We start from the raw sequence: 14,078 nt of genomic DNA on the forward strand, positions 1-14,078 counted from the left end.
CTGTTTGGGCCATTTCTCACTGCTCCACTTCGTCCTGGCGCTCAGCAGTCCCGTTTAACATCCTCTGGAATAGCGATAATGGCACATGGATCACAATTAAATGTCCTCGAAATTAACAACTCTCCAATCCACGTTGAGCACGATAAGAAACGCCGCCAGTTTGTGATCAGACTGAATGGTAAGTTCAACAACACGTCGGGGAGCTAGCTGGCTACATGTAGCCTGGTGGTCCAGCCCGGGGGAACGACCGAACCCCCGCGGCAGTCTCTCCTGCGGGGCTTCGATCCCCGGGGTTTGGAGCTGCCGCTGGTGGAGCGCTGCAGGTCGGGGTGTGATGATGCCGTTAGCCCGCAGCACCACTCGACCCGCTCCGCCCGGTCCGTCGGGCCCACTAAGTGGATCCATTCCCCACCGGTGGATTGGATCCACTCCCACCCTGCCCCTCGTCCATCATGGGGTGCTAGACCTTTGGTATCGCCCATTTGAGGAACGGGGTCGTCGGGTTCCAGAAGAACCAGTCCTTTATACAGCGTGTGATTCGTGCTTCCGTTACATGTGGCATTCTTCGAGGGTTCTTCCTCAGTGTGGTGTTTGATCAACATTGTTCTGTGGTTGCGTTAAAGCATTTTTTTTTTGACATCCTACCCGGTGGCTTGGGCTGATGATGAACGGGTGAGGCGACCACTTGTTGACGCTCCGTGTCTGTGCTCAGGGTCCCACGACCGCGCCGTGCTGCTGTACGAGTACGTGGGGAAGAAGACGGTGGACCTGCAGCACACGGAGGTCCCCGACGCGTACCGAGGCCGCGGCATCGCCAAGCACCTGGCGAAGGTAGCGGCCTGGGGCGGGGAGTCCCGAAATTCAACTCTCCGTTCAAAAGGACCGTCTTGCAGACGGTCCTTTTGAACTGAGAGTTGAATTGAGCACTGAATTTGGAATTGAGCATTTACTTTCGATTCACTTTTCTAACCAAGCAGTAAAACAGATTTCATACACGTCATCTGTTTTTATGTAACGATCTTACAGCTTGCATTTTTGACAAGTTGTAACGCGTCTGACCAATCGCCAGCGTCTCTGAATCAGCGTTAATGATGGTTTTAAGTTTGCCTCAGAAACTTCATTTTGACGCGTTCAGCCCGTGTCCTGTTATCACGCGGATGCTGGGTTCATGTCCTGTTGTTTCTGCCGCCTGCAGGCCGCCATGGACTTCGTGGTGGAGGAGGACCTGAAGGCTCACCTGACCTGCTGGTACATCCAGAAGTACGTCAAGGAGAACCCACAGCCACGCTACTTTGAGCACATCTACCAGTGAGCTGGTGGAGGACTCCGGGAGGAGGAGGGGTGGTGGTGGAGGAGGGGGTACTCTGGGTGGAGGAGGAGGACCAGAGCACACCCCCCGCACGGACGGAGAGAGGGAGAGAACGAGAGAGACATCTTCTCCTCATACTTTGGGGGGTGGGGGGAGGGGGGTGGATGTCCACATCACAGGGTCTTCAAGCCCCTGGTTAACGAGACGTTTTGTGACCTAATGAACACTGACGGGCTTCGGCAGCCCTCCTCGTGGAGCCGGTCTGCGGGCCTCCGGCAGGGATGGCTGGGGGATGAGTGAGTGGTTCACTCGCCATGACTCACGAGCGGCCTGCTGAGCTACTCCTCCCCAGCCGGGAGGAGGCAGCACCTGCATGTCTTTGTTGGTTGAGTCCTCTTGACCCCGGAGCGGAGGAGGTCAGTACGAGGGGAACTCTTTTCTAGGTTCGAGGTTAGCCAGCCTCACACTACTGCTTTCTATTTAGCGTTCATCTTTTACCCTGAAGCTTTGTCGTGACATGGGATACTTTAGTCTGTCAAACTGAAGGGTTCGATCAGTGCTACGTGTGGAGAAGTTCAAATATATTTCTGATCTGGGTTTTTCTGTGTTTAGGATAAGATAGGCTTGTTTAGTTTTGAGGTCGTATGATTCTCCAAAGGGCATGTGGTGTTGGGTTAACAAAGGCTATTTTTCAAATCCTGTTTTTTTTTAGGGCAGAATATATCCATCATGTGCAACTTCGGAGTTGTGTATTTTGCTGTTTTTGTGTTATTTTTTATTATTATGCTGTCACTCTGTCAAAACAACTTGTGGACTTCAGAACCAAAGAGCTCAAACTAAGATCCACTATCCATCCTTGGACAACCAAAGATGGATTCCCTGTCTCAGCAGAGAGACGTAGACACGTAGAGATAGACTGGCTCTCCCACTGTGCTGTGCAATAATAGGTCATATAGAAGCTAACCCCCGCCACCTATACCGGGGCCCCGTGCTTTAGGGAAACACAGTTTGTCACTTATCATTTCCATGATTCAGTTGTTCTTTGGTGTTCCCTGAGGTGATGGTCTCGTTGAGAAGGGTTGGATGCGGCCTCAGTTACTTCTGTGGGCGTAAGCTGAGACCTCACTCAGGAACAGGTTTGTTATTTACCTGGAGGCCGTTTGAGTCGTCCTCATTCCGAAGCACTAAGCACCGAGAGACCAAACCAGGTCAATAGTTACACTTGATTTACACCTGGGACCTCCTCCTCCTCTCTCCCCTGGGACCTCCTCCTCTCTCCTCTGGGACCTCCTCTCTCCTCTGGGACCACCTCCTCCTCCTCTCTCCTCTGGGACCACCTCCTCTCTCCTCTTGGACCTCCTCTCTCCTCTGGGACCACCTCCTCCTCCTCCTCTCCTCTGGGACCACCTCCTCTCTCCTCTGGGACATCCTCCTCCTCTCCTCTGGGACCACCTCCTCCTCTCCTCTGGGACCACCTCCTCCTCTCCTCTGGGACCTCCTCCTCCTCTCCTCTGGGACCACCTCTCTCCCCTGGGACCTCCTCCTCCTCCTCCTCACTCCTCTGGGACCTCCTCCTCCTCACTCCTCTCCCCTGGGACCACCTCCTCCTCTCTCCTCCACTCCTCTAAACAAACCTTCAGGTGAATCTGCACAGGAAGTGAAAGGGGTTCTGCTGACTGACACTGGGGGCCTCACAGGGCGTTTAGTTCTAGGCCTTTCTATTAGTTCTAGGCCTGCTATTTTCTGTTCTTTTTTATGCTACTTCTATGTAATTATTGTATAGTTACATGAACTGACCCTACAGATGCATTAGATTCTTGTTTTTCATTGTTTGTTTGTTAATAAATAGTTGAACACGTGTCCGGGCGGTGTTGACCAACAGGTGAAACCTCCAGCCACAGGATTCAAACCGGTTCACGCTCACTATAACCAATGAGAAACCGGTGTAAATACTTATTTTTAAGACCGAACGTAAGTCATAGAACACTTTGCTGCTGTATGTTCTACTCCCAACTTTATGGGGGGTTCTCGGTCACAGGATACAAGCTGGCGGACAGTTTTTTGGGGGGTCGCTACAAAATAAACGGTGGTCACCCTAAACCATTGCAATCATCTTATCCAAACCATCAATTATTATTGTTTTTATTTTTCCATAAATAAAAGTTATACTTGTGTGCAAATGTTATTTTGACAATAGCCTGCCGTGTATTGGACGTAGCAGACAGGCTGGAGACATACCAGTCCTCCCAGTTGTTATAATGGTGCCTTCATGTATTCAGGAATCAACTGAGCTGAAGACCTCCACTATTGGAGACATGCATTATTCAGAGTTCACCGGTTGATAAAAACTCCTTATATGAAACCCATACACCCAATTACCTGTTTTGTTTTTACTCAATGATGTCATTTTTAAGATTTGACGGATTAGTTGTGCAAATGTCAAAATATTCCGAAACATATTCGTTTTAGCTAACAATCTATTGAACAATAGACTGAACGTGTCCATCACGCGTTGCAACCCGAGACCCCTGTCAGACTGCCAGACAGCGCTTGTGGGAAAAGTCGATCTGTCAAAGCATCTGCGTACATCTGTCGGTTTTGATTTACATTTTATGATTTGTTATTTCCAAACGGTGTTCCCAAGTGTGTCAGTTCGATATATCTTTATATTTTCTGTCTGTTGGTGTCGTGTCTTTTTGAAAATTGTAATACAGTTCGTCGACAAAGTCGTTGGGCTGTATAAAGTATGAAGTTATGTAATGATGTTAATTTATAGTCTGACCTCTCTCACGTAATATTGTATCTACGTCATATTACGCCGTGTAAAATCAACGATGGGATCTGTAGTTCCCAGTGGTGCACAACTCATGATCCCGGCGTTTCCTGACACTTCAATACCCACAACCCCCAGCGCCGTCACGTCAGCCGCAGTCAGCGTTGCATCTCCAACATGGCGTCGCTGGGAAGGAGGCGCGCTGTCCCGGTAAACAGGGAGAGGTCAGTCCGCTAAACCTTACCTTTGCACGGTTGTCCGTTACCGGGACCTCTTGTTCCCGCTGCGGTCAACGCAACCCGTACCCCCTCCGCGCACGGAGCCTCGGGTTCTAAACCGAACGGCTCCTCGCGCCGCTGAGCGGGGCGCGATCGCATCGGTAGCTAAGGTTAGCGGCTAACAGCTAGCCTGAATGTTATCGGGCGCCTGGCTCCTCAGGTGATGTGTTGACCCGCGGGGGTCCTGAGACGGTCCTCAGGGGCTGTCTGGAGGAGGGCAGGAGGGCCCCAGACACGTGCTGCTCCACGTTATCGATCTGCTCCGAGAGAGCCGATCAGCAGAACTCCTGATCACTGACTCCTATGGGAGCTTGAAGGCTATCGTTAGCTCAGAACGACTTCGGACCAACCTTGTGTTTCCTCCTGCTACGGGGACCGACCCCCCTTGGGCTGAAGGTGTAACATGTCCCCCTCTATCACCCCCGGGTGCAGCTCGCTGCGGGGGTCTGACTGCAGGGGGACGCTGGTCAGCCCGATGCCCTTTCAGGGTGGCTTTCCTTTGGGTCAACTTTCCTTGAAGGCCTCTTACTGACAAGGAGCGCATAACCAGTCGATTTCAAATTATACGATCTAGGAAGTCGTGATATGACGGCCTGGTTGAGTGTCACGGAGGAACAGTCCCGCTTGCCCTTGGCCTGCGGTGGAAAGTCATGACAAAAGTAGCGGATGAAGTTATGCAGTTGGAGAGGTTTAGTTGACCCGTCATTTGTGATCGTGTTTTTCCCGTCCTCTGAAATACACTAATAAGTATTGATGGTGATTTTACCTGGTAAAGGATTTTTATCTCTTGACAAGGGAGAGATTCAAATGCAGTTCTGTCAAACCAGTTTATCGCAGGGATCTCACTCCTGCAGTGAGGGTTGTGTGTTAAATGGAGATCATGTTCACGTTAGCTGGTCTTTTGGGGTGAAACTTAACGTCCTGATTTTGATGGCTTCATGCTAGATGTGTCCCATTTAACGCTTAAAACCATTCTGTAATGTGGGTCACGGTGGGTGAGTAAATGAGCGAACTGATGTTGTAATGACAACGTGACCCTCCTGTGGTCTGACCTCTGCTCCCCCAGGGGAGTGATGGCGGCCACCGACTGCTACATCGTGCACGAGATCTACAACGGGGAGAACGCCCAGGACCAGTTTGAGTTCGAGCTGGAGCAGGCGCTAGAGGCGCAGTACAAGTACATCGTCATCGAGCCCACGCGCATCGGCGACGAGACCGCCCGCTGGATCGCCGTGGGCAACTGCCTCCACAAGACGGCGGTGCTGTCGGGCACGGCGTGCCTGTTGACGCCGCTCTCCCTCCCCCCGGAGTACTCCCGCTACGTGGCGCTGCCCGCCGGTGCCCTGAGCGTGGCGTGCTCCGCCCTCTACGGCATATCGTGGCAGTTCGACCCCTGCTGCAAGTACCAGGTGGAGTACGATGGCCAAAGACTCTCGCGGCTGCCGCTGCACACGCTGACCTCGTCCACGCCGGTGGTGCTGGTCCGGCGCGACGACGTGCACAGAAAGAGACTCCACAACACGATAGCGCTGGCCGCGCTGGCCTACTGCGCCAAGAAGATCTACGAACTCTACGCCGTATGAGCCCGCCCCTGCCAACCACAGCCGGAGAGGAGGAGTTTAAAACACAACAAAATAAATCTGAATATGAATTTGAATTGAACCCCCAGAAGTTAGGAACAGAGGCCGGTCCTAGGGTACCATGACACCAGGTCACCGGGGTATCAGGGTACCCGGTCACCGGGGTAACGAGGTATCAGGGTACCCGGTACCAGGCCAGGGAGCTCTGCCTGTTGGACGCTTCCATGTTGAACTTGAAACAATCACGGGATGAAGTTTAAACCAGAAGGACCCCCCCCCCCCCCATGTCCCCCACCTGTAAATGACAACCTCCGCCTCCTGACCCTTGACCCCTCACCTCCCGGTACCGGAGTCTGGAGTCTTCTGGAAAGAAAGTGCTGCAGTTTGAACCGGACCGAGTGTTTTGAGTAGTACCGTCATGCTCTGCCCCCCCCATGTAGTTTACCGTGTCCCTAACTCGCTGAACATCGCCCGTAGACACTAGGATATTAACTCACCTTTCTGTATTTTATTTTTGCTTTTTTTCATTAAAGAGATTCTACAGTGTCTCCTGGACAGAGTAACCCGTATGTTATTTCATGTGTAAATGTGTTTTACGTACATCAGCATGACCTATGACCCCTACACAGTGGACTGGAGCGGGGAACACAGCTGTAGTTATATTCTAGATGTTGTTAAAAAAGACCTTCAAGATCTCACTCATTTAAGGTCACAGTTGTACCCTAATTCTGCTCAAGCAATGCAACGATTCCGAACACCTTGGAATAAGGGCGTCTGGGTTTCAACGATTCAGAATTCCTACAACCAACAAAATGACGGTTTCAACGTTTCTTATCAAAATGTATGTAGAGAATATTAAATGGAACAGAGCAGGTGGACCTAATGTTCTGATTATGTAACTATAAATGTGAAGGTGTCATCACCGTGAAATGGCAGTGTGTGATTGTCTTCAGTTCTTTAACGATACAATTTCGAGTTCCTTCGGGATTTATTATTTTCCGCTCTTATTTTGAAACGAACCGAGGGGCCGTGGAAGATACCGTGGTCTCCACTCCCTCGCTCCTTGCTCTGGTGAGAAACGGGTGAACGCGTCTACATAACCTCCTTAAGGTAGAAAGTTAGAAACATTTACTTTAGTGACTTGTTTGGCCGTCACCACATAATTACTGTTTCGGGCATTGGTATGCCGTGGTCAATAACTTGTCGTGTAGACCTACACAGTTGCAATTTGAATAATGAATTTTGGATTCTACAGTGAAAGCAATAAATTGTGAGATTAAATAAATATATATTTGAAGTCATTTGTCGCTAGAAATGATCCTTACCCTAGTGGTCCTTATTGGAATAATTTAAATGCCTTCGGTTTTGTTGGTTACACAACCAACAAAATAATGTTTTTCTATGGATTATTTTAAAGGGATAACCAGACCAATGCTATAATAAATAAGTGCACGCAAAAGATATGCGAAATTAGTCTTTTGCAATTTTTAAAATGTTGGTTCGATACTCCCGTGAGCGTGTAAAACTTCTACCCCCACAATGCAGTGCGCGCCACTTCCTCGGGCGCGCTGGTGCATCCTGATAACTCCTCCGGGTTTTGAAACAGTAGTTATTCCAATTGTGTGTTCTTTCCAGCCGTCTCCTATGATCTAACTGATCCTCTTCATCAGTGTCCTTCACCTCCGTGTGTCCAAACTACAGCAGGTGAGTCGGTTCATACCGAGATCAGCATTAGCTGACTAGTTGCCTCAAAGCTGTAGCATGTCTGTCTGACACTAAGAAGGTTCAGCAAACAGGGAGCAATCTAGCCTGTTGCAGTTAGATAACTGTGGCGGTGTTTTGTTAAATCACAACGAATATCTCTCCGATCGTCTCTAGCACCGTATATATAGTCGCGTGATAAAGAACACGTAAAGTGTGTGTGTGTGTGTGTGTGGTCTGAGCGTGACGCCGCCTGCTGGTCTCTTGCAGGTGGTGCGGGTGGAGCTGCTGCCCTGGAGCGTGCGATGGGTGGCGGCCCCCTCTCCCTGTTGCTGGGGGGCTTGGGGGTCCTGCTGCTCTTCAGGATGGTGCGGAGGCTGCGGCCGGGGGCCCGGGTCAGGGACTCGGTGGTGGTCATCACGGGGGCCAGCTCAGGGCTGGGCAGAGGTCAGGGGCCGCGGGGCGAACCAACTCATGATGATCAGGGGGGGTTCCACACCTCTGTTGGGATTTACCAACACAGCACAGATTCTGTGGGATGTTGTGGTGTTGATGTGATGTTGTGTGTGCTGTTGTGATGTTGTTACGTATTGTGATGTTGTGCGTGTTGTGTCGTTGTGTTGTTGATACGTATTGTGATGTTGGGTCGTTGTGTGTGCTGTTGTGATGTTGTTACGTATTGTGATGTTGTGTCGTTGTGTGTGCTGGTGTGATGTTGTTACGTATTGTGATGTTGTGCGTATTGTGATGTTGTCATGTTGTGATGCTCGATGTTGCAGAGTGCGCCCGTGTGTTCCACGCGGCAGGGGCCCGGCTGGTTCTTTGCGGGCGCCACGCCGGACGGCTGCAGGAGACGGTGGAGGAGCTGAACGAGGCGGCGAGGCGCGGCCACACACAGGTAGGGGGCGGGGCCACACACAGGTAGGGGGCGGGGCCACACACAGGTAGGGGGCGGGGCCACACACAGGTAGGGACCGGGGGGCGGGGCCACACACAGGTAGGGACCGGGGAGCGGGGCCACACACAGGTAGGGACCGGGGGGCGGGGCCACACACAGGTAGGGACCGGGGGGCGGGGCAACGCACAGGTGGGGGGGGGGGGATTCACTGATTGGTGAAGTAACCTGAGCTAGTTTATTCTGGACGATGTCACCTCCCCCCCAGACCCACCCCCCCAGCACGGTGACCTTTGACCTGGCGGAGGCGGGGGCAGTGGAGCGGGCGGCGGAGGAGATCCTGCGTCTCCACGGCAACGTCGACGTCCTCATCAACAACGCCGGCATCAGTTACCGCGGCAACATCCTTGAGACGGACCTGTCGGTGCAGCGCGCCGTCATGGATACCAACTACTTCGGACCCGTCGCCCTGACCCAAGGTCCGTTAAAACGCGTCATGTGACACATCATGTGACACAAAATGTGACACATCATGTGACGTCTCAATCAGAGGCGAGCTGAAGACAGGATCATGTTTAGGCCACTCTTCCTCAGGTCGTTCTGTGTTTCTGTTCGTGTTTTTATGTTGCTGTCCCCTTCATGCCAGAATCCATTCTTTATAATTATAATTTCAAAAGGTGACGACGCCCCCGTTCTCCGCACAACCAATCGGTTCAGAGAGAAGGGCCACATGGTTGATCCATGATGTCACCGCAGTGAGGCTGCAGGGGAACAGAGCATCTTCACCTCCTCCTTCACCTCCTCGTTCTGCTCCTCCTCACCTCCCCACCTCCTCGTTCTCCTCCTCACCTCCCCTTCTCCTCGCCTCCCCTTCTCCTCCTCCCCCCCTCCTCCTCCTCCTCCTCCTCGTTCTCGTCCTCACCTCCCCTCCTCCTCACCTCCCCTTCTCCTCCTCCCCCCCTCTCCTCCTCCTCCTCCTCACCTCCCCTCCTCCTGACCTCCTCCTCACCTCACCTCCCCTCCTCCTCCTCACCCCCCATTCACCTCCCCTCCTCCTCCTCCTCCTCCTCGTTCTCGTCCTCACCTCCCCTCCTCCTCACCTCCCCTTCTCCTCCTCCTCCTCCTCCTCCTCACCTCCCCTCCTCCTCACCTCCCCTTCTCCTCCTCCCCCCCTCTCCTCCTCCTCCTCCTCCTCACCTCCCCTCCTCCTGACCTCCTCCTCACCTCACCTCCCCTCCTCCTCCTCACCTCGTTCTCCTCACCCCCCATTCATCTCCCCTCCTCCCCCTCCTCCTCCTCACCTCCCCTTCTGCCTCCTCCTCCTCACCTCCCCTCCTCACCTCGTTCTCCTCACCTCCCCTCCTCCCCCTCCTCCTCCTCACCTCCTCTCTCTCCCCCTCCTCCTCCTCCCCTTCTCCTCCTCCTCACTTCCCCTTCTGCTCCTCCTCCTCAGCCCTGCTGCCCTCCATGGTGCGGCGGCGGAGCGGCCATGTTGTGGTCATCAGCAGCATCCAGGGGCGGATCGCCATCCCGCACCGCTCGGCCTGTGAGTCCCCGCTGAGAGCGCCGTGTTGAGGCGGAGCTAACCGCCCACCAGAGTGTTTCTGACCGCCGCTCCTCTCCCGCCAGACGCCGCGTCCAAACACGCCACCCAGGCCTACTTCGACTGCCTGCGGGCGGAGGTGGAGCGCTACGGGCTGGAGGTCAGCGTGATCAGCCCCGGGTACATCCGCACCAACCTGTCACGCAACGCCCTGACGGGGGACGGCTCGCAGTACGGAGGTGAGGAGGAAGGGGGGGAGGAGGAGGAGGAGGAGGAGGAGGGAGGGAGGGAGGAGGAGGAGGATCAGGAGCTGGAGCTGGAGCTGGTTCAGCATAGAGAAGCTTTAAACACCATTTAAAGCTTCCACACATCAGTGTGTCTTTAAGAGCCAAAGGATTCTATTAAAAAATAATTTTATGAGGGCAGTCAACAGAATAACCTTTAGTGCTTGAGTGAAATGGTTGAAATAACTTTATTGAAATAGCGGCGGTCTCCTTAGTGATCCCAGATTTAAAACCAACCACTGAGCCGATGATGTGGGTCGTTGTACACCTTAAGTCGTCGTAGCATCCGTCAAGCCTTCCTAACCCATAGACCCCTACACCCCCCCCCCCCCGGCTCTAGTCCTGGACCGGACCACGGCGATGGGTCGCGACCCCGCGGACGTGGCGCGTGCCGTCCTGGAGGCGGTCCGGAGGCGGAGCAAAGACGTCGTATTGGCCGGGCCGCTGGCCGCCGTGGCGCTCTACCTGCGCACGCTGTGCCCCGCCCTCTTCTTCAAGGTCATGGCGATGCGCGCTCGCAAGGAGCAGCGGCCGGAAGCAGGAGGAGCAGGAGGAGAAACATGAACCTCATGTCCATGATTGATGTGAGACGGCTTCTACTCTGGTGTGTTTAATGTCTAGGTCTAATATTCATGCTCCTATAACCGTGTTCGGTGGAGCGGTCTGAGTCATGTGACTCGACCGATCATATCGTCATATGATAGTCATGTGACTCGTGTCAACATCAGCCACTCCGGTTCCATCGCCTTTGGTTTCTCTGGCTACCACCTGCTAGTGACTACTCGTCCTGTTGGTCTAAAGACTTCCTGAAACTAAGACCTTTAGATAAGGTCACGCTAAAGCTGCACGGCGTGAGTTCTGCCACTAATGTCCTGCTTTTAATTGGAAAACATTAAAGATACTGACCCAAGATGTATAACGATGTCCTCACTTTCTAGTCTCCTATCCACAGCTAGCAGGCTAGACACAAGGGTAGACATGTTGTTTAGAACCATTTTATACAGAATAAAAACCACTTTTTACAAACTGAACAAACTTTGCTTTTTGGAGGTCATCTTAATTTAAAACATAACCTTTCTGAAATTGTTAATAAATAATTCAAATAATTTACATTATGTTACAAAAGCGCAGTGAATACTGGAATCGTTATTTACAATTCAACATCGGAGGAACCGAGCGCACGCCTGGACAGACGAGTCCTTTGATACAACCAGGAATCTAAAATCTGATCTCCGATTTCCCTTTAAACTTCTTTACACTCTGGACAGAAAAGGGCCCGAAACTGAGCCTCCAAGCTGCGAGACACTTCACATTTCACCGTCTAGAAGTTACAAATTCAAAAAGAGCTCAACAGTGCTTTGAAAAACTCCCTTTGACAAAAACAACGTTTTGGAAATGAATGTATTGGAAAGTGAACATATTGGCAAAGATGATGCACTAAAGTTAACTTGCACTGGCTCATGCTGGTTATGTGAAATCCCTCTGACTGCTAGTATGTTAGACATACGAGGGAAGGTCTAGTCCCACAACACTCCAGATATCAAAATACAAACATTTCTTTAGCTCTATCCCAGAACTGAGACTGCATCAGATCGCAATCGAATCGTTCATAGGCTCGGGAGCGGTGCGCTAGACTTGATGAAGCTCTACTTCCTGTCCGTCCGTCATATTCTTCCCCAGTCCAGTCAGAGTGGAGCTGTGATACGATGACACAAACGCACAGGGTGGAGGAGGATGTTTCCTCAGCGCAGACATCCAGTCCTCTCCAAAACATTGGCTCTGTAGGAATCCTCACGTGAAGCGATTCACGAGCAGAGAAGGAGTTCAGCCGGTGATCTGAACAAAGACCAAATCTCTCCTGGAGATATTCCGTTTCTTCTCGTTGCCTCCTGACGTAGGGATGAGTTGTGGGCGTGGCACCGCTGGTCAACATTCATATAGCACTGAAGTACAGAAGGCCGTCGCTGGTTCTCTGCTGGCCTGATCAGCCAATAGGGAGGAGGCACTTCACTGGAGCTGGAGGCCTTCCCCAAACATCTCTCTGCTGTTGCTCACCTCCTGTGGTTCAGCAGGTGACTATTATGGTCTGTAGGACCTTCTTCTACTGAAGAATAGCTGATGGTATGTTGGCTTGTTACCAGGAACCGGGTCGTGACGCGACCTTCAGATTGACGATGGTCCAGAAGAGGTCTGATGAAGAGCCGGCCGCTCCGGTGAGCTCAGCGGGTCTGGCGTCGGCGTTCTTTGAAAGGGCGTCTTCACCGCCGAAGGAGACTTCAGTGAAACCAAACGGCGTCTCGCTGGTCGCTTTAGAACCACGCCGGGGCAGAGGCGATGAGGGCAGGGCTCTGATTGCCGACTTGGAGGGGGGAGAAGGTGGAGGTGGAGAGGGAGGGCTGGTTGGTTCTCAGGGTGGAGGAGGTGGAGGGTGGTTCTCAGGGTGGAGGAGGTGGAGGGTGGTTCTCAGGGTGGAGGAGGTGGAGGGTGGTTCTCAGGGTGGTGGAGGGTGGTTCTCAGGGTGGAGGAGGTGGAGGGTGGTTCTCAGGGTGGAGGAGGTGGAGGGTGGTTCTCAGGGTGGAGGTGGGAGTGAGGGCTCCGTCACGGCCAGCTCCTGGGCGAGGTCGTTGAAGCGGGCGATGTAGTCCACGCTGCTCTCGCTCATCATGCAGGCCAGCTGGCTGTCCATCTGTCACACAGCAGAGCATCACATCAGCATCACACCAGTATCCCATCAGCTTTAACATCAGCATCACACCAGTATCCCATCAGCTTTAACATCAGCACCATGCAGTGTCTCTGAACACGCCTGCGGTCGCTCACTGGAGACCTGTTCCTCTCTTTGGACGAATCCCTCAGACCCCTTGGAAGAGGCTTCAGTGAGTTTTACCATGCGGTTCACTTAGGAACGCGGGGCTCAGATCCACACCAGCTGACCAGCAGGACCACTGCTGGTCCACTAACGCCTCGTGCCCACTGCGCCGTCCGTTGACGGGTCCCCATTGACTTTGAATGGGGACGGACGCATTGCATGCATGCATTGTGGATCCGTCCGTTCCGATGGATCCGTCGGCGCCGTCTAAAAGTTGAAAAATGTTCCAACTTTTTCGGCAGCGATGGATCCGTCATCCAATCAGATCGCGTATTCAAATTCAAGCACTGTGACACGACTCGGGCTCTGACGACCCAGGAAAGCGCCCCCGTCCGTCAGCCACGCCTTCAGACGTCCTTTGACAGACGGTGCAGTGGGCACGAGGCGGAGGGTTTCCATGAAGCCTCTGAGAACGGGTCCATGATTTGGATACAGACCGATTAAGAGGAGCGAGGAAACTTCTTATACTAGTCTTAAGTCTAAGAACAGGTAAAACCCCCGAACACGCAGACCGGAGGGCGTCGGGCCCCGGGCGGGAGGGGCTCCTCACCTCGGCCACGTCCGGGAGGCCCCGGGACTGGAAGGAGTCGTGGGAGTTGCAGTCCAGGAGGCTCGGCCCCAGCAGGGCGGTCCCGCTGGAGGGCCCAGAGGGGCACGGCCGCCGGCCCTTATCAGGAGACACCAGGCTGGCTGGGGAGCAGAGAGAGGAGTGGTACCATGAGGAGGAGCTGGTACCAGGAGGAGGAGCTGGTACCAGGAGGAGGAGCTGGGAGAGGAGGAGGAGCTGGTACCATGAGGCGGAGCTGGTACCAGGAGGAGGAGCTGGTACCAGGAGGAGGAGCTGGG

The 14,078-nt window shown here is 53.1% G+C and overlaps 4 protein-coding genes across 4 annotated transcripts in view; 3 read left to right on the top strand and 1 right to left on the bottom strand.

The window, feature by feature from the left end:
* The first annotated feature begins 5 nt into the window (after positions 1-5).
* Positions 6-1,336, top strand: natd1 (protein NATD1). Its single transcript, XM_079746614.1, has 3 exons — positions 6-178; positions 713-831; positions 1,196-1,336. Exons 1-3 carry the CDS (start codon positions 79-81, stop codon positions 1,310-1,312), a joined length of 336 nt encoding a protein of 111 aa, XP_079602740.1. The 5' UTR covers positions 6-78; the 3' UTR covers positions 1,313-1,336.
* A 2,894-nt stretch (positions 1,337-4,230) lies between these two features.
* Positions 4,231-7,076, top strand: tmem11 (transmembrane protein 11). Its single transcript, XM_079746603.1, has 2 exons — positions 4,231-4,306; positions 5,427-7,076. Exons 1-2 carry the CDS (start codon positions 4,260-4,262, stop codon positions 5,941-5,943), a joined length of 564 nt encoding a protein of 187 aa, XP_079602729.1. The 5' UTR covers positions 4,231-4,259; the 3' UTR covers positions 5,944-7,076.
* A 430-nt stretch (positions 7,077-7,506) lies between these two features.
* Positions 7,507-11,252, top strand: dhrs7b (dehydrogenase/reductase (SDR family) member 7B). Its single transcript, XM_079746597.1, has 7 exons — positions 7,507-7,644; positions 7,912-8,088; positions 8,421-8,539; positions 8,805-9,015; positions 9,990-10,082; positions 10,166-10,318; positions 10,704-11,252. Exons 2-7 carry the CDS (start codon positions 7,947-7,949, stop codon positions 10,925-10,927), a joined length of 942 nt encoding a protein of 313 aa, XP_079602723.1. The 5' UTR covers positions 7,507-7,644; positions 7,912-7,946; the 3' UTR covers positions 10,928-11,252.
* A 225-nt stretch (positions 11,253-11,477) lies between these two features.
* cramp1 (cramped chromatin regulator homolog 1) overlaps positions 11,478-14,078 on the bottom strand; it is an 18,692-nt gene continuing 16,091 nt past the window's right edge. Inside the window, exons 19-20 of the mRNA XM_079746582.1 lie at positions 13,783-13,922; positions 11,478-13,049 (exon numbers count right to left, since the gene is read on the bottom strand). Of these exons, the coding sequence (XP_079602708.1) occupies positions 12,933-13,049; positions 13,783-13,922 (257 nt within the window). The 3' untranslated portion in view covers positions 11,478-12,932. The remainder of the gene's footprint in view (positions 13,050-13,782; positions 13,923-14,078) is intronic.

Source organism: Pollachius pollachius (genome assembly GCF_949987615.1).
Source record: "Pollachius pollachius genome assembly, chromosome: 11".
Taxonomy (NCBI): domain Eukaryota; kingdom Metazoa; phylum Chordata; class Actinopteri; order Gadiformes; family Gadidae; genus Pollachius; species Pollachius pollachius.